At 51.6% G+C, this 18,389-nt stretch overlaps 2 protein-coding genes across 7 annotated transcripts; both read left to right on the top strand.

The window, feature by feature from the left end:
* Nucleotides 1-1,501: 1,501 nt before the first annotated feature.
* On the top strand, nucleotides 1,502-7,212 carry ITGB1BP2 (integrin subunit beta 1 binding protein 2). The gene is made up of 11 exons (XM_042825237.1): nucleotides 1,502-1,565; nucleotides 1,765-1,814; nucleotides 1,900-1,956; nucleotides 2,357-2,502; nucleotides 2,649-2,761; nucleotides 2,878-2,936; nucleotides 3,649-3,719; nucleotides 3,837-3,939; nucleotides 5,223-5,342; nucleotides 5,685-5,747; nucleotides 6,865-7,212. Exons 1-11 carry the CDS (start codon nucleotides 1,502-1,504, stop codon nucleotides 7,159-7,161), a joined length of 1,143 nt encoding a protein of 380 aa, XP_042681171.1. The 3' UTR covers nucleotides 7,162-7,212.
* A 188-nt stretch (nucleotides 7,213-7,400) lies between these two features.
* Nucleotides 7,401-16,308, top strand: RHOG (ras homolog family member G). 6 transcript variants are annotated; one of them, XM_042824806.1, is made up of 3 exons: nucleotides 7,999-8,093; nucleotides 12,967-13,037; nucleotides 14,903-16,308. In XM_042824806.1, the coding sequence occupies exon 3, from the start codon at nucleotides 14,924-14,926 to the stop codon at nucleotides 15,497-15,499; it is 576 nt and encodes a 191-aa protein (XP_042680740.1). In that variant the 5' UTR covers nucleotides 7,999-8,093; nucleotides 12,967-13,037; nucleotides 14,903-14,923; the 3' UTR covers nucleotides 15,500-16,308. The 6 variants fall into 6 exon arrangements, with proteins under 6 accessions (XP_042680743.1, XP_042680741.1, XP_042680738.1 ...); XM_042824808.1 differs by having other exon boundaries at nucleotides 8,006-8,064; XM_042824809.1 differs by lacking the exons at nucleotides 7,999-8,093; nucleotides 12,967-13,037 and adding an exon at nucleotides 7,401-7,440.
* The last annotated feature ends 2,081 nt before the right edge of the window (nucleotides 16,309-18,389 follow it).

The raw sequence follows: 18,389 nt of genomic DNA, 5'->3' as shown, positions 1-18,389 counted from the left end.
TAAAGCACATCAAAGGCACCGGCTCTGCTACGGACCCCTGCGGCCCATCCTTGCTTAGCAATGGGTGTCTTCAGCCTGTCCCCACACTGCAACCTTTGGTCTCATCCTTGCTGGGCCGGGAGCTGCAGACACAGCAGCTCGTTGGTGTTTCTGTGCACATGTGGTTTCCGGCAGCCTCGCTTCCCCCCCTGCTGACCCACAGCTGTGCAGCGAGGATGGAGCAGTGCTGTGGTTCGCTCCTGATTTCCTGCAGGCGCACAGGGACGGCCCAGCTGCTGCTCTGCTGGTGCTGGGGAGCTCTGCTTGCCCACTGCCAGGCCCTCCGCAGTGCTCAGCCCCAGCATCGCCTCAGCATTTCCTCCACGAAGTAACCTGAGCTGCAAATCTTTGCTGGCACGGGACGGCAACAGCTGCGGCCACACTGAAGCTGACAGAAAGGACAAGGAGATCTGAAACCCTATAGCAGCACACAGCCCCTTGGCTGGGCATTCCCTGTCACAGGGCTCTGCTTGGCTTCCTGGGAACGAAGTGAGCCCTTTGGCTTTTCTATGTGCCCCTCGGGTCCCTGCGCCTCAGAGCACTGCGTTATTCAGAGGGCGGTTATGCTGCACTGCTCATAGGGCACACTCTGGGGCTGTGCCAAGGGCTTCTTTCAGGGCCAGTTCCACAGCAGAAGTGCTGGGTGGCTGCTGTGAGCTCCGAAGCACCCAGGAAATGCCTGTCTCTACAAACAGGAACAACAAAAACACACTTTTCTTTCAGACGTTTGTAGGAACTAAGTAAAATCTTTCAGCTCAAGAGGACTTCGTGTCTATAGGAGGAAATCCCAGGTCCCAGGATGGGAGCAAGGAGCCTGAGCAAACATCCCCTGGGTATGGGGAGCATTTAGCACGCGTCTATGATGATGGTGCAGGCAGAGATAGCAGACAGGGACAGATTCCATCCCTGGGTCGCACAAGGCCCTGCACTGAGGATGTTTGGGCCGTATGCGTTGTGTCCAGCACATGATCGTGCAGGGACCGGTATGGATTTCAACCTAGAAAGTCTCTCCCTTTGCAGGAAACTTTCAGCTGCGTCTCTGCATGATAAATGAACGGAGAGCCATCCCTGCAGCAGCTCAGGTGTTGCAACCACACGCAGCTGAGCACCAGCAGCGTGATGGCACAGATGCAGGTGGGATGTGGGCACTGGCAGAACTCAGCCCACCCATGGGGAGCCCCACAGCTCACATCCCCTCTGCTGGGCGCCTGCGTGTGCTGGAGCACGGGGGCAGGACACGAATGCCTCTGCAGATAACAGCAGTGCCCCGTCAGCTGCCGTGTCCATCTTTGGCCGGCTCTCCGGTTACCAACCACCTCCTCCAGCTGCCTCCAAAGATAGGCAAAGCCACCACCCGGCTCCTGTGCTGGAAACTACGGGGAAACAGAGGGGAAACCGTGGACGGGGATGAGATTGATGGGATTTTTGTTGGAGTGAAAGGCGCTGCGTGCCTGCCTGAGCCATGGCGCTGCTGTGCTACAACAAGGGCTGCGGGCAGAGGTTTGATCCTGAGCACAACTCCGAGGGTGAGTACGTTCCTCTGCCTCACACTGAGGTGTGCTGGAGTGCCTGATGTGTTCCTGCTCTGCAGCCTCAGCTGCTGCTGTGTGCCGGCCTCGTGCCTGCCAGGGGACAGGAGGCAGCTCAGGAGCTGTCGGACAGCACAGGCAGCTCGCAGGCAGGACTGCCCTTCACAAAAGGCTCTGCGTGCTTTCCTCTCTTCAGATTCCTGCCTGTATCACCCGGGCGTCCCCATCTTCCACGATGCCCTGAAGGTGAGCAGGACTGCAGCTGCAGGTTGGGACTTTGTGCCCAGCAGGATCATCCACCCCAACCGTTTTGTCTTCTCCCGGTGCCCAGGGCTGGTCTTGCTGCAAGAAGCGCACAACAGACTTCTCTGAGTTCCTCTCCATTCCGGTGAGTGGCTCACGCTGGATGCCTCCTGGACTGGGTTTTCTTGTCTGCTCCTGGGTGCTGCCTCCTGAAGAGTGGTGGCACAGCAGCTGGGACCTCCCCTCCACGCAGCACTTCCCCTCGTGCCGGCACAGCTGTGGGTCTGAGCAGTGCTGGGGGCAAGAGGAGACCCAGGAAAGGGCAGGAGGCTCCTGCTGCCACTTGGCTGCAGCGTGACGGAGCTGAGGCCTTCCTGTGGTGGTCCTGGTGAAACTGCACATGGGGTTGTCACCCGGGAATCCCTGCAGACACCCCCGCCCTCGTGTAGGGTCTCTGCAAGACACAGAGACACCAGGTCAGAGATGGGATTTGGGAGCAGGTTAGAAAGGGTAAAGCAGACATCAGGCTTGTCTCTGCTGCTCAGGGATGCACAAAGGGGTTCCACAGCAAGGAGAAGCCTCCTGAGCCTTCCCAGGAAGAGACCTCAGACAAGCCAAAGGCCAACCCGATGGCAGAGATCATCGTCCAAGGACCAAAATCAGCCGAGAAGATGCAGCGGGAAAGACCAAGGTGAGGGAGGCTGAGCAGACAGTACAGCCAGGCCATACCGCTGCTTGTGCACGTGCATTGCCCTGCCTGCTTCCTGGGGAAAGGCAGCAACACTTACATGGGAAAAAACAAACACCCACTCATCCTCTGTTGCTGTTGTTTTCCAGCTCTGATGAGCCACGGCAACTGCTGCCAATCAAAGTATCCAGATCTCTCGAGCAAGCACTGGAGAAACTGAGCCTGTCTCCCAACAAGAAGGAGCCCAAGGGCGACTGTGCAGGTAGCGATGAGCTGACGGCCATCAGCAGGTCTTTCCTACCAAGCCTGGAGCAGGGGCTGCAGGGAGGGCTCGGGGCGTGCTGTGTGTCCCTGAGCAAAGCTGTGCTGTCCTCGCAGGGGAGGCGGCTGCCCAGGTGAGAGCTGGCACCACCTGCAAGAACGCAGCCTGCAAGGCGGTGAGTATCCAGCATCACTGTGCTGTGCTGCTCCCCTTCCCTGTGTGCAGGGCAGGTTGCTGGGCAGGGGGAGGTGGCTGCCCCTGCTGACTTCAGGCCACGTTCCTCCCAGAGGCATCTGAATTCCTGGATTAGTGGTACACCCGCGTTCCACTTCTGCTAATTGCTTGCAATGGTGTACAGCACGTATTCAGGACCTTTGTTCTGACAATGGGGATGGAATAACTGCTGCCTGCTTTTAATTCCTGAAGCATAGCCCATGTTCTGTCTTGCCCTGAAGCCGCCCCATGTGGGATGGTCTGAAGCATCAAAGCTTGTGCTACAGGGAGGCCAGCATGCTTGGAAAGAAGCAGAGAGGGACATGGGATTGACACAGTGGGAAAGAGAAGGGGCAGGACAGATGAGCATCCCTCTCATCCTTAGGGGTGATGAGAGCAGTCTTCTGCAGTGACCAAAGCAGCCAGATGCTGGACAGCCCTGTTCTGTGTGGGGAGGTGGCATGGCGGGGGTGTTGCAGTGGGGATGAGACCCAGCAGAAGCTGGATGCTGTTGGCACGGAGCAGGGATTGGCACCAGCCGTGGTCCTCTCAGATGCCACACTGTGGTGAAGGGGTGACAGTGGGCACCACCACAGGAATGGGCAGAAGCCCAGCTGTACTGCCGTGCCATGCTGGAGGCACAGCCAAGGGCTGCCTCTGCTTTTTGCCCACAGATCTACCAGGGCCCAGAGAGCAACACAGAGGTTTGTACTTTCCACCCTGGTGTTCCCGTCTTCCACGAGGGGTAAGAAACCGTCCTTTGATGGGAAGCAAGCTCACCCTGCCACAGGCTGGGAGTGACCTGCGCAGTGCTGTCCCTGTGGGCTCTGGCTCTGCGCTCAGCCAGCCCTGCTCCCCCCAGGATGAAGTACTGGAGCTGCTGTGGGATCAGAACGACGGACTTCAGTGCCTTCCTGGAGCAGCCGGGCTGCAGCACGGGGCGGCACTGCTGGATGGGAAAGGCGGTAAGGGATGGGAAAGAAGTAGGGGAGCTCTTGGGCAGGTGGCTGGTGGGGGAAGAGCCCTTCATTGGCACTTCAGGTGTGATCTTTCCCCCTTTCCGCGTTAACATCTAATTCTCTTAATTATCATAATTGCCCACGGATGACTGGATCGGGGTTTGAATGCGTAATCTTCACTCATCTGTTGTTTAAAACACTGCCTCTTCATTCACACAACCTGTCAGCTCTCATGCCCACGGCATGCGTGCGATAGGAAGCTGGAGGAGGGCTGCCTCTGCCCCTGCTTCAGTGCAGCCTACAGTACTGCTGCACAGGAACAGGCAGCCGAGCACAGGAAAAGCCCTGCAAAAATCCCCCAAAAGTTTTGGCGGATGTCTGCAAACGGCTGCAGTTGTTGATTGTGAAGCCTTCTCTCTGCAGCTGCTTCACAGGAGGGACCTCATCCACACAGCGATTGGGTGCTGTGGCAGGGTGATGGGGGGAAGGTGCCAATTCACAGCTGTGTGTGTGTGTGAGAGCTTCCCTCGGCTGGCACCAGGCTGGAGCTGGGAAAATTGCAACAAAACAGCCAAGGATATCTTTGAAAGAGCACCACGTTCCTCTGCGCCCTCCTCAGAGCTCAGGATGTTCTCTGTCCCGGGCAGAAAACATGCTGGGGATGCAAGAGAGGCTGCTTTAACAGGGAGTCATTTGTTGTCCCAGCACAGTGAATTAATTGTGATGTTGTAGTGCAAATGTTTAGTGCAAATTGTTACCTGAGTGAGAGGCTGGGATTCCTCCCCGCTGTTCCTTTGGTTGCCGTGGTGGTGGCTGCAGCAGGCCCTGTTGCCTGGTGATGCTCAGAAATGCCTGATGGGGCCAAAGCTCCTGTGGGAGAAAGGTGAGCAGTTGGGCCACAAACTCAGTGTGTTGGCATCACCTACATCCAATGATGTTCCCCCTGTTGCCCTCCAGACCAAGCTTCCTGGATGTGCACGGTGCCTGCTCCTGATGTGAGCTTGGGCATTGCAGAGTGACTCCAGAACAAGAGGATGCCTCTGGTCTTTACACTTCTGGAGCAACCCCAAGCACATCACAGATGCTCCATGTTCACAGTGCAGTCTGGCAGAGGCTGCCCACCCTCACATGAACCACCTCCCATTGAAAACATGCCCCAGATGCACGGTTTGCTCGTGCTCTGACACCGCCCTCAGCCAGCACTCTGCAAATCAGTCACTGACAGAGCATCCTTCAGCACAAACATCCCCTCTGCTGTCTATTGCACCATCAGCTTCTCTCCCTGGCAGGATAAGAAGGCGGTGTCATGCAGGCAGGACTGGCACCAAACCAGCAGCCAAGTGGTGGTGACAATCTACGGCAAGAACCCTCTGCCCACCCTCAGCAGTGTGAAGGCCAACCGCACTGTGGTGAGTGGGGCTGAGAGAGCCGGCCGGGGCACACAGCGTGCCCTGCCTTTCATGGCACCCATGCTGATGAGCCAAGAGCTGGGTGGGTTGCTGGTGCTTTTCAATCCCTGTTTGGTCGACAGCTGGGGTCGGCGCTCCCAACGCTCCTTGGGTTGGTGGCAGGGGTGCATCCATGCCATAGGGATGGGGGTGAGAGTCAGCTGTTGAAGGGATCAGCAGACTGTTAGGCTGCAGCTGGGATGTGGGAGGCATTACGGTGCTGGAAGGCAGCTGCACTGTCCGGGGAACAGCTCTGGAAGTTGCTATGCTGCCCACTAAGATGATTTTTTGTTGATCTTTCAGCTTGAAGCTCACGTCATCTTCGAAGGGAATAAGATTTTCCAGGCAGAACTTGATCTCTGGGGGGTAAGATCCTGTTTACTTTGATTTCCCTGTTCAGAAATCTGCAGTCTGTGCTGTTGGAGAAGATTTGCAGCCCCAAACACAGGCTCTCAGTAAAGAACATTATTCCCTGTGTCGTCTCAGACTTCTGAAAAAGCAGCAAAATGGTTGCTGCTACAAATTCTTCACAGTCCTTCCTGTGCATGCAGCATGAGGAAGACTTTAATTGCATTATCATGCAGAAACACTGCGACCCGTGGGACTCTGCTGTTTGCCGAGCGCAGGCTGGCGTATCTGTGGAACAAACAGCCATTTCACAGTCCCTCCCTTGGTGTTATTTGCTGCCAGCTCCTGCAGCCCTGCAGAGAACACAGATCCATCGCTGCTGTTGCAGCAGAGAGGATTCGTTTATCTTCAGAGCTGCAGTTTTCTATAGCAGCAAAGGCTGATGGGGAAATTATGCTTTTCTCTATTGATCCTGTACGGGTAGCAATCCCCATGAGCCACGTCAGGGCTGCGCCTGGCTGCTCTGCCCGAAGCACCGTGGCTGCTCTTTTCAACACTGCCTCAGAGCTGGCTCATTGCTGACACTGCCTAGGAGCCAGAATGTCCAGGTATGGGCATTTGTAGCCAGCTCTGCTAGGGGCTGTGAGCAGAGCTTTGCTGGTGTTTGCACCACCCGATCCATGACTGAGCGCAGGGCTGAGCGTTGCCGCTGGCTCTGCAGGCATTCTGGATTTGCTTCTCCCCGAATCTGGCTCAGTCCCTATGTTTTCTGAAGCCAGGCAAAGGGCAAGCCTCACTTTCCAATCCCTCAGCCTCTTCCTGGCTGCAGAGGAGCAGCGAGGCTCAGCAGTGTGCATGTACCCTCCTTGCTTTTGTTCCTGCTGCTCGCTGCCCGTTGTTGCAGCGGTTGTCCTGCTGGCCGCAGAGCTGCCAGTGTCTCACAGCAGAGGGCTGTGAGGGAGCCTGGCACCCACACCGTTGAGGTATGGCACGGCGAGGCTCAGCCAGACGCTGGCTCTGCTCCTGCTCTGCCCGCTCTCCCCTTTGCTGCCGTTGCAGGGCTCACGCCGTGAAAGGAGGACGGACAGCTGAGTGCTGCCAGCCCTTGTCTCCCCACACTCTGCCCTCTCTCCAGGTCGTCGAAACAGAGAAGAGCTTTGTGAGCATGGTCCCCTCCAAGGTGGAGATCACGCTGCGTAAGGCCAGCCCCGGGGCCTGGGCCAGGCTGGAGCATCCCCAGAGCAAGGCCTGCGCTCAGGACGAGCCGGAGAAGGCGGCAGCGAGCACGGAGGAGCCCGAGGAGGACTCGGATGACAGCCTGAGCTGGTCAGAGGAGGAGGACGAAGAGATGGAAGCAGCCAACAGCGCGGCGCTGCAGAGGCGCTTTGGCGAGAGCTCTGCAGGAGCAGACAGAGCCCTGAGCAGCCCATAGCGGTCACAAGGGACGAGAAATAAAAGCACAAAGCGGAGCCGCGCCGCGACACCACTGAGATCGAGGGCTGTTTCCCTCCTCCTCCCTCCCCCCCTTTCCCCATCCCCGGAGCCATCGAGACGACGCCGCTCAGCCAGAGCGTCCTCATCTCGTATCGAGCGCCCCCTTGCGGACCCGCCGGCGTAACGTTGCGCTTGCGCGTTGCGCATGCGCGCGGCGGGGTGCGGCCGGTTCGCGGGTTCGCCGCCCCGGGAGCAGCGGCCGCCGGCGGCGCGTGAGGTGAGCGGGGAGTGGCGCGGCCGCGCGGCGCTTCCGTTCGTCCGTTCGTCGCCGTGGGGCTCTGAAGGAGCGGCCCGCGGCAGGCGGGGTGGGGAGCGGGGCTTTCGGGGCGACGTTTCGCGGCCGTTTTACCTCGTGGCCGCGGGGAAGGAAGGAGGGCGGGAGGCGGCCGCTGTCACCGCGGGGCTGGCCGTTCGTCGGGGCGGCGCCGGCTGAAGGGCGGCGGGAGCGGCTCCGAAATGCAGGGCTGGGGAGGGGGGGGAGCGGGCTGCGGGCCGGGGGGCGAATCGCTTAAAGCGGGGGGTTTGCGAGGAGGGGAAGCGGACGGAGCTGCGGTGTTTCGGAGCCGCTCGCAGCCTCCGGCCCGGTTTCCTGCCCGGCGGTGCGCAGGAAGTGCGGCTGCACCGCGCCGCTCCGCTCCGCCGCTTTTCCCCGCTTTCCGCGGGGCCGCGCCGCGCTCATCGCCGCCGATTGCGGGCCGTTCCTTCGCAGGGCCCCGGAGCTGAGCTGAATTTCGGTCCCTTCGCAACGACCGGCGGCGTTGCGGCCCCGCGAGGAGCTCGAAGCGGGAGGGAAGCGCGGCCTCGACGCGCCCTGCCGGCACGGAGCGCTGGCCGCTTTCAGGTATTGTCCCGACAAAGGAGCTCTCTGTGGTGAGCGTAACTCAATCTTTAGCTCGTAACCCACGGTCTTTACGTGCTGCTCTCCGTTTCTGTGTGCCCTCTGCTTGCTGCGTGCATCCTGTGCTCCCTGTGCCTGCCTCACTGAGTGCTGGGATCAACCATGGCTCGAAGTGCCTCAAGTCCTCTTCTCTGCCATGCAGTCAGTGCTGGGCACGAAGACCAGCACTGCCTGGTTTGTCACTGTTCACGTATGCTCAGCTTTCCGTAGAGAACTTATGGCTGGGAGGCATGATTTGTCATTTTGGCTTTTCCATTCAAAACAGAAGCTTTGAAGTATTCTCTGTCAGCGGAATCTTATGGAGATGTTGGAATGAAGTCTGTGGTTTGCAATTAGTGAGAAGAAAGCGAACGTGCAGTTTGATTTGCTTGTGTGATGAGATGGTGGTTCTTCCACAGTGCTGAATGTTGTCGTGCTGTTTCAGGCCGTGTGTTAGAGAAGTTTCACGTCTGCAGGAGGAGTCTTTTCTATCTTTGCTTTGCAGACCTAATTGTGTAGGTCTGATGGATGGCTGAGAGCTTCCTTTGTCACTTAGAACCTCTGCTGCCTGTTTAGAAGCACAGCAGCTGATGCAAACGAGTGGCAGGTACTGCAATACTGTAGCCATGATCAAACACACGCGTGCTGTGTGCTTTAACTTGTGTCTTAGTTGTATCAAGGCTATTTAAAGAGGCTTCTGAAGGCTACTGCTGATTGAGCAAGGCCATTTTGTTTGTTTGTTTTACTTCCCTGTGAAATTTGAGGGTGGAGGAGGAGGAGAAACAGAGAAAACAAAAGGGAATCAAGGAGGTGCGAGTGGCTTTTTTTAAGGAAAAAGGCCAGGTTTTCCCAGTGGACGCATTTGCCCTCTGATACAGAAAGCAGTGGCTTTCTTCCAACTTTTCTTCAAAATAAAATGTTTATGCTCTGTCATTGAACGCCAGGTGACAAAAGATGATAGGAAAGCAGACAGTGTTGCTGTTGTTTGTTTTTCCCCCACCTCAAATGAAAATGAGGGAAGCTGTAACTGGATGTGTTCCTTATCCAGCAGTGTGGTCGGTTCTCCTCACCCAGGTGGTCTCTGAGGCCTTTTGCTCTTTATTTTTTAAGCCATCTGTAATGAACACATCTGCAGAGGGTGGAAAGGACCAGCTCACTTCTCCTGAGCTGTGTGAAGCCAGCAGTCCTGATCATACACCTTTTATCATGAAGCACATCACTCGTACGTGTTTAAATACATTCTGAAAGGCACGTGTGACAAATCCATGCTTTTGTATGTGGCTGTAGGAGGAAAACCATTTTTAATACCCTGCAGCTCCTGATTACGGCAGCATACGTTTTTGTTTTCATGTAGTGGGGATTTAGATATCTACAGATGTTCTGGTTTGGAGTTCCTGTACAGCTGCACCTCAGCACAGTGTTATTTCACAGCTGTGCAGCTGTTTTATTGGCTTCTTTCTAATGAACTGCAATCTTGGCTACGAGGAACTTAAGCTTGTTGACATTTGGTTGCTCATGCCATGTGCCCGTAAAATTTGTGTTGTAAGGGTACTGATGTATTGAGATTTGTGTGCTTGAGGCGCTCAAACAGCTCCTGTGGAACAAGGTTACAAAGTTTTCTCCACAGTTCCCTAAGAAATGCTGATTGCAAAGCTTGTATCTCATCCCTGGAAAACAAACAAACAGCAGATAATCCGATTCCACCCCAATTTGACAGGGGCATTAATCTTCAAAACGTTACATGGGAGGGTTTGAGTAGTTTCTTTTGGTTTTGAAACCTGTGTGTGTATAAAGAAGAGGAAGGCCTTTGCACTGAAAGAAGAAACAGTGATAACTGCTCATGTTAGATGCCAGCAGTGTGTGCATGGGACTGAACCTGAAGGTGGAAAGCTGCAGAAAGCAAGCTCCCTTGGTCCTGCTGTGCACAGAAGAGGCTCGTGGGCTGCAGGCTCCCGCTGCGCTGCTGAAATCCTCGCCTGCTTCACGTTTTCCCCTCTCTGTTTCTGCTCTGGCTGCTGTGTTGAGTGGCCAGGTAAATGGGAGGACAGAAAGCAGCGTGACAACTTTGAAAGGCATTCAGAAGTCCAAGTAGGTCATTCATTGCTGAAGCAGTGGTGGGGGCATTAGGGATGAGATCTCCTATTTAGCCTTTTTTTCACTCTTTCTTGGCACGCACGCTGGAAGTTTGGCACTTGTCCACTTGTTTGGCGCTTGCCTAAAACAATGGAGAGTAAACTGAGCTGTTATGGAATAGGAACACAGCCTTGATTAGGCTGCTGAAAGCCCCTTTATCCGTCCTGTCAGAGCGGGTGGCTAAGTCACACAGATCAGAAATCCTACAGACTCCTTTGCATGGGTGAGGGTGGTAGGATGTAGTTTCAAACTGCCTCGTCCTCCCAGTTTGCTGCTGAAAGGTTCTCCCTGATTTCTCCCATGGACAGCATGAATCATCTCCGATCTAGTTTGTGTTACTGGAAGATGAGCAATTAAGTTGTTTAGATTTCTGGACTTCTGCTTGCTTCTGATAACACAGTGTGAGACTTGTGTGGCTGCAAAACAGGGAGGGATTGAACAAAGGTGGTGGCTGAACAGAACAAAGCAGCTCAGGGCAGGCGACTTCTGCTGCGCTCCCAGTGCTTCTTCTGCACGTGGTTTGGCCAAAGTAGGGCCCGTCTAAACTGAAAAGAGAAGCTGAAGACCTGACAAGCTCTATGAAAATGAGGTTATCAAAGGGCAATGATCAAAGTTAAATCCACCCAGAAGAGGCATTCAGCATTAAGGCAGCGAGGGCAGAGACATCCTGCTACGAAACAGTTCCCCATTCCGAGAATTTTTCAAAGTGCAGGAAGTATTACAAAAAACCGTGAGTCTAGAAACTCCCAGAAGAGCTCAGGTTCTTCTTTACTGTCTTTTGTCATTTATTTTTTCTCCCTTCTCTCAGCGGAGAGGGAATTTCTTTCAGAAGTACTGAAGAGAAGGTCTAGAAGTTGTTTCTTTCCCTCAGCAACGTTTTGATGTAGCACGGAGGAGTTGAGTGATGTTGCTTATGGTGGCTGTGGGGACGTGGAGGAGCAGAGCTGTCCTCACTGAGGACGGCAGAGAATGTGGAATGAGGTCAGAACAGCTCTGCAGACAATGCCTCAACACGCAGATTGAGATCTTGCACATTCCAAAGGAGGCACCAGGTGTGCAGACACACAGCACAGCTTTGCTGTATCCTCTGAGAAGAAAACTAACCTGAACTGGAATGCCAGGTTGGAAACTGGGGGAGACTGATGAAGAAGGAAGAAAGAACTCAGCTGTGTGCTTTTGTGCAGCGCTGCTTTGTGGGGTGCTGGATTTTATGTTTGTTTTCTTGATTCCTTCAAAATGATTCCCGTTCTGCCATAACTGTTAGGACTCCTCATGTTCTGATGATCTCCTGCCTAAGCTGTAATCAAGGTGCGTTCTCTGGCACGGTGAAGCAACCAGAATTACTTCTCTCACTGCTTTGGACTTTCTGTTGACTCCTTTCCCTTGCCAAGTAACCTTTAAACTTCACTTTGAAGCTTGTGCCTTTCTATTTCTATATTGAGCCTTATTCTGAGCCTTGCTTTTGATGTGTTCATCTGTATTTCCCCCCCCCTTTTCTTTTTCTTTTCAGTTCTCCTTTTTTACCCACTGTACGTGGAATTTCACTCTCACTACACCTGCTCACAGCCTGCAGCTTTCTCAGGCTGTCAGCTGCCTTCTGCATTTTCTTTTGGTTAATTTCTCTGAATTCAGTATTTCACTGCTAATTCCTCTACCTTGGCCTGGGTTTGTTTCTCTGTCTGCAAATGCCACACACGATTCCTTTCAGCTAAGAGGGCTTGAAAGGAGCCCTGCAGGGACGCATACTTAAGAGCCCACAGGTTCTTTAATCATCTTTGTGTAATTCATACTTAGCCCGGTGCTTTGGCACATTTGCATGGAGTTGCTTCCTGTTCCAACTGTTGCTCTCCTAAAATTGAAGCTCCAGTCAGATAATTCAAGATATGAATGCAGTAAGAGCATTCATCCTCCCAGCTTTTTGGTTACCTTACCGCTGTGTTCCAAACTGAAAGCTCCAATCACCTCTTAAATAAAGACCCAACAAAAATAATCTTGGACTTGGAGAACATTTGAAATGAGATTGAATGAAGCTGTTCTATGTAACGACAGCATGAGGTGATGTGACCTTATGGTGCACCAGTAGGTGAAACTGCCTACGCTGTGTCTCACCAGTGGTGCAGTGAGCCTCTGCAGCATCGCTGTACGCTGCGGGCAGGTCGTGATGCAATGCTGGGCTGCCCTGCCTTCCTGTGAGATCTGTGTGACAATTGAGAGGAGAGCCCTCGGGGGAGCTCGTGGGTTGCATTTCAAAAAGAGCAATAGCAGCGATGGGGCTCCTCTGCTCTGTGCTTCTTTTCCCCCATTGCCTCGGCCGCACCAGAGCTGCCGGTTCAGCTCGGCACAGCGGGTGGCAGCACTGCTCAGCCTTTCTGCCTGCTGGGCAGGGACGCGGCCCTGGGGATGTGTGAGGGCTGGGATGGTGACCAGTGTGTCAGAGCAGGTTGTGGTCTGCCCTCGAGGGGGAACGGAAGCTGAATGAGGCCAGTGGGCTGCAGCTGCGTGGTTGGGCACAGCAGCACATTCAGATGCACTCCTCTCTTCGCAGCTGCACAAGGCTTGGGCCCTCAGTGCTGGGAGCAGCATTCGTCCTATTCGTGGTAACGTGCTAAAAGTGTTGAATTTGTAATGCTTACAGCACTTGTATTTTTAATAGAGTTTTTACCTTGGGTTTTGCAAAATGCAGTGAATGTTTTAAAGCCTCTAATTTGGCAGATTTTCCTTTCTTTCTTCTAGCCCCGTTAAATGAAAATCTTGGTGCAGCTGACTGGGAATAATATATGTGGTCCTGCTGTTGGCTCTTGCTGGTCAGTGCTGTTCTTCTCACTGATTACCTTCACTATTTCAAATTGTGTGTGTATTTCTTTACTTTTGACTGTAGCCTTGAAGTGGGGTGACCAATGTTTTTGATGTCTGATGAAATGCACACGTGTGCTTTTCTTCCAAAGCATAGAAGTACCTGCCAGATTGCATTTCAGGTAATTTGATGATGTTTTAGGAGTTTCATTCCTGCCATTTTCAAAAAGGAAAAACTGCTTCCATGTCTTCCTCCTGCTTGTTTCTTCCAGTCCCATCACGTATCCCGCTGAGCCTTTCTGGTGCAAGGTTTCTGTGCTGCTTCCCACAGCCAATTGCTTTTTGAATAGCAAGTATGTACACATTGATACCTCCCTAAGCACTGTGTGTTGTGGTAACCAAAGTCAGCATCACTCTCCAGAGTTGCCTGTTGCAGTGCCAAAGCTTAAGGCAGTTTATTTCCAGCTAGCACAGAGGAATCGTGTGTGCTCCCAGTGGGAAGATAGCAGTATATAGGTACAGGCTGTGTCAGAAGGGACAAAGCTAGATTTAATAGTCACAAGCTGTTGATTTGTTTGAATGGCCTTGAAGGGGAGGTTGGAGGGAAGGAATTTTGTGATTATTTTTTTTATTAGTGAAGTACTTGACTTGCTTATTTTCGCACATTCCCTGCGCTGTGTGGATGCTGTTGGAGCTGTGATTTTGCTGGAACGTGCAATATATTTCCTCCCACTGTTTGTTTGTTTGAAGCAACATATTTAGTGCAGGTTGTGTGCTGGGATTACTGATAGTACCCCCAGAGGCATTTGGGTGAGAAGGCAGATGCAAGTTCTTTCTTGCTCAGGCGAGCAGTGGAAGCTCCAGCACAGAAATGTGCAGCAAAGGACTGTGCTTGTAGGTGTTCATAAGCACTGTGGAACAAGTACCTGAAAGTTCCTGTAAGAAGTGCCTACAATGAATTGAGGTTTGGGCTGCATGCATTCAGTGGTGAAACTTACTCTTCACATATCAGAAACAAGATAAGAAAGCCTTTAAGGGATAAGTATCTCAAGAAACATCTCCACAGCCTGCCCAGGAAGGCTGTTTGGTCGCTGGTCTTTTCCACAATGTGTTTTTTCTAATGCTCCATATAAGCTTTCTTTATTTTACTTCAAGCCTATTAAGTTCTGCTTGTTCTGTCACCAATTAGAGAGAATAATCTGTTCTTGGCTTCTTTGGAAAAATTCTTGATGTATACTAATCTGGATACCATTTCTTGTTACGTTTCAAAAACCAGCTTTTCTTGTGCATGCTATTGTGTGAACTTCTCATCCTGAATAATGCAGTTACTCGAGGTCTGATTGATTGTGAGTTGAGTGAATTACTGGAGTAAACAGCAACAGTGCAGCCCAGCAACTGTTGTCTTGGCTTACTCCACCGTTTTTGGACTTTTCTTTGTGATAAACTGACTGGAAGTCGAGTATGTAGGCAGGAAGTGTGAATGTAGAGTGTGTGTGGATGGGCTTCCCAGCAGCAAGAGGGTATGTTGTTACAGGGCCTGAGGCCACGCTCCTTTTCTGCTTGCAGGTACTTCCCAAGGCCTTGTCTCTTTTGCCTGTGGGAAACTGTCTGCTCGTAAGGCAGGGCTGTGGGAATTTGGCTAATTTGTACTTCTGTGGTTGGAAAGCAGCCAGTTGTCACAGAGCTTTCAACTTGTTGCATCTCTGTTTCGCTATCGTCTTCCTGGCCTCCAAGCTCTTCATTATGGCTTCCGAGGCACTGAGCGTGTCTGCTGCGATAAGAAGTTGTCAGTGATGTTAAAAGCACTTGCGAAAGCATCTCTTTAACATGACTTTCGTGCAGTGCTTCTCCTGACTTGTCTTCTTGCTTTGTGCAGGACTCTGTGACTGGGTGAAGAATGCAGACGATAAAGTGCGTTGTTGTTGGCGATGGCGCTGTGGGAAAAACTTGCCTCCTCATCAGCTATACCACCAATGCCTTCCCAGAAGAGTACATCCCCACTGTGTTTGACAACTACAGTGCCCAAATGACTGTGGATGGCCGGACGGTTAGCCTGAACCTCTGGGACACTGCAGGCCAGGAGGAATACGACCGTCTGCGCACGCTCTCGTATCCTCAAACCAATGTGTTTGTCATCTGTTTCTCCATCGGCAGCCCGTCCTCCTACGCGAACGTGAGGCACAAGTGGCATCCTGAAGTTTCTCACCACTGTCCCAACGTTCCCATTCTTTTAGTGGGCACGAAGAGAGACTTGAGAAACGACCTGGAAACAGTTAAAAAGTTAAAAGAGCAAAGCTTGGCTCCCACTACCCCACAACAGGGGACTTCGCTGGCTAAACAGATTGGAGCGGTCAAATATTTGGAGTGCTCAGCGTTGAATCAGGAGGGCGTTCGGGAGGTGTTTGCTGAAGCTGTGCGTGCGGTTCTTTATCCTGTGACAAAGAAGAACACAAGGAAATGTGTCCTATTGTAGTTACCTCGGCTGATGGATGCTCGAAGTGGAACAGTGACTCGAATTCTGGAGGGCTTTTTAACGCGTTAAATTGAAGATTTGCGTCTTGCACTAACAGCTCTAAGCAGAAACGGTTTATGCAAAGGATATTCTTGCAATCTTATTGCTTCAGGGAAACTGAAACAAAACTTCTTCTTCTTTTTCCAGCGGAGAGGTCAAATATATACTTAATTTCTGAAGCTCCAGTCTCCAGCTTCTCCAGGGATCACTTGGCTTCTGTTCTTACTTAGTGGAGGGAAACAAAGGAAGGGACTTCTCTGAAGCCCAACTTCTTTACTTTATAGCCACCAGTTGCTAGATTTGCTGCAAGGCACAAGTTCTGGTAACTTTGCTTTAAGTCTAGGTGCTGTTTTTCCCATTTCTTATTTACAGATCAAACTGGTTTGGCAAATGGAAATCTGGCTGTGCATTTGTTGTATTTTGCCAATTCAGAGCTTGAAAACAACTTGTTTACATACAAAAATGCCAGAAATATTACTGAGATTCGCCTTGAAGTGAACTGTGATCATTTATGTGAAGAGTTAACAGAGATCTAATCCGATAAGCGAGACCTAGGCAACACCTGCAAGTATTTTGTTAATAGAAGCAAATTCCTATTGTAAGGAACTTAGGATAATGATGAATCCCTCAAATGAGAGATTTTAGTGCTGTTGCAATGGGGAGCAGATTAGGTGCAAGCCTTCCGTAATCTCCTAAACCAAGTTAAGGCTTTATTTCACTCTTCAAAGAGACTTTGCACCCTGAGAATAAAGTTAAAATGACCTCCCCGGGCTGACTGAGATAGTTGAGATGACTCTTATTCTCAGAGTGAGTTTTTTCAGTGTGATCCTGCTCTCCCTTTGATGATTCCCAGAGACTCGGGTAGAAACCCATTTGTTCTTTGAAGAGTTCATTGTTTCACTTTATCTTCTTGGAGTCACCACCTGACATTTCATAGCAAATCCTTGTGTTCTTTTTTTTTTTTTCTTTCCTTTTTTTTCTGGGAGATCATTGACAGAAATTGTGGAGGTTCTGTTTACAGGGAACAGAAACATGGGTTTCTCCTGGCAGTTGCAGTTAAGTTTGCCGTGGGTAGTCAGTCACTGGATAGATTTACCTGGGCAATTTTCTCCCTGTTTTAATGGAAGTGCTATTTGTGTACTTCTCTAACTTTCTCTAGCAGCTGTGCTGAGTGGCAGCTGGCTGTGATTTTCAGGATGTACTCTGTTAGTTGTGTGTGATTCTGGGACCAGCTGAGGAGCGAGTGCATGAAACCTTCCTTAGTCTTAACCTTAGAGCTTGGTGGCATGAAAGCAGCATGCTTCAAAGATGCTTTGTATGAAACCAATGGTGCTGGACTGGGCTTTGTTGTCTGAGGTTGACAGTGCTGTCTTTGTCCAGATGCAGCCTCCGTTGGTCATTCAGAACTTGCATCCTTGTGATTCTCACACATGTGAAACTGCACTGTTGATACCCTGGGCAGAAAAAAAGCCTAATTTTAGCAAGAGAAATATATCAACAAGGTTATTAGGGATCTTGAGTTCATCTGACCTTGCTTTATCTGATACCAAAAAAAAAAACCAAACCCCAACCCAAAAACCAACCAACCAGAACCCAGAACAAGGGGTAGATATGTTCATATTTGTGCCCTGATTCCCCTCTCTGAAGAGGATGTGCCTTCAGCTGGTGTAACTGATGCTGACACTAACTGCAACTTTTATGTCTCTGATGTATGCTCCTACAAGTACTGCTTCAGCAATCTGCAACCCATAGGTAGCAAGTGCAGTGAACCCAAATGGATGTGGCTGGTAAAGCACCACTGAGTCCCTAAGATGGGTAGGCAGCAGCCAGTTGCCTGTCGTGCGTGAATGTCTGCAGAAACCTGGAGACTTGTGCGTGGTTTCCTTCACCAGGTGCCGTTGTCTGGGATGTCGCTGCACCTTTGGCACTTGCAGAAGTGCTGTTCCAGATGTGGCTCCACCTGCAGGAGGGAGCAGGAGCATTTCCACCAGGTGACCTCTACTCACCACGTTCTGCCTTTTAGTAGTAGGCCTTTAGCGTGGGCTTGACGAGCTGGCAGCAATTAATCCTGTGCCTTGTAATGCAAGATTATTTTCTGTAGGTAAATTTCAGTAACTGAGTAAATAGAGTTTATCATGTTTAAAATATATTTATTTAAGCCAGTGCACATGTTTTTGTAATGCAGGTCAGGCCTTTATCATCAGTCTAGTTACCCTGGTGCAAGCCCGTAACCTTTGCTTAACTCAGATGTACTTTAACAACTTTGTGATATGTTTTAACTGCTCTTAAATAGGCTTTTAATGTCAACAACAGGCACCTCTTTTTATTTGCAATTTTGTACTGAAGCTACTACTGTTTTTAGAAGTTTTTACTTTTTTGACGTACTGAAATCTCTTAGTTCTGCTATTCGTGGCTGGATGGCAGACACTGTGCAGGTGAGGAGCTCTGGTTGCACACAGCCCAGTTCTGTGGGCTCGCAGAGCAGCCGTCCTGGTGTGAACTGGAAGAGGGTATGGTGTGCTGAAATCCTCCTGCTTAAGCAATTCGTTTCAGTGGGTTACGTTATTGATGATGCTCTCCTAGAACGTTCTGTCCCCGTCTCGATCACTTAACGGAAAGATTGCACAGCAGTACTGAGGAGGTGGACACAACGGAGGTGGAACTGAGCAGAAAGTGAACTTGGAAGGACTTCAGAGACTTTTTCCGGATTTCAGAGTACCTCATCAGCAGTCCTTTAGGTGCCTTGCATGTCTGTGCCTTCCTGTTGGGAGCAAAGCTCCTGCTGGTTGACGGCTCATTTCTTCCAGCATCTCTTCTTCACGAGAACGACCTCCGGCAGCACACAGACGCA

The sequence above is a fragment of the Centrocercus urophasianus genome, unplaced genomic scaffold (genome assembly GCF_019232065.1).
Source record: "Centrocercus urophasianus isolate 14NV4802_14NV808 unplaced genomic scaffold, USGS_Curo_1.0 seq_24, whole genome shotgun sequence".
NCBI classification, from domain to species: Eukaryota; Metazoa; Chordata; class Aves; order Galliformes; family Phasianidae; genus Centrocercus; species Centrocercus urophasianus.
The sequence above is the reverse complement of the archived record's forward strand: the minus strand, read 5'-3'. Positions and strand labels throughout refer to the sequence as shown.

What these genes read in the sequence shown, in the direction of transcription:
- ITGB1BP2 (XM_042825237.1), top strand. Translation starts at nt 1,502, where the DNA reads ATGGCGCTGCTGTGCTACAACAAGGGCTGCGGGCAGAGGTTTGATCCT. An exon ending in TCCTGAGCACAACTCCGAGG is followed by an intron (nt 1,566 to 1,764) that starts GTGAGTACGTTC and finishes TCCTCTCTTCAG; the next exon opens with ATTCCTGCCTGTATCACCCG. An exon ending in TCTTCCACGATGCCCTGAAG is followed by an intron (nt 1,815 to 1,899) that starts GTGAGCAGGACT and finishes CCCGGTGCCCAG; the next exon opens with GGCTGGTCTTGCTGCAAGAA.
- RHOG (XM_042824809.1), top strand. Translation starts at nt 14,924, where the DNA reads ATGCAGACGATAAAGTGCGTTGTTGTTGGCGATGGCGCTGTGGGAAAA.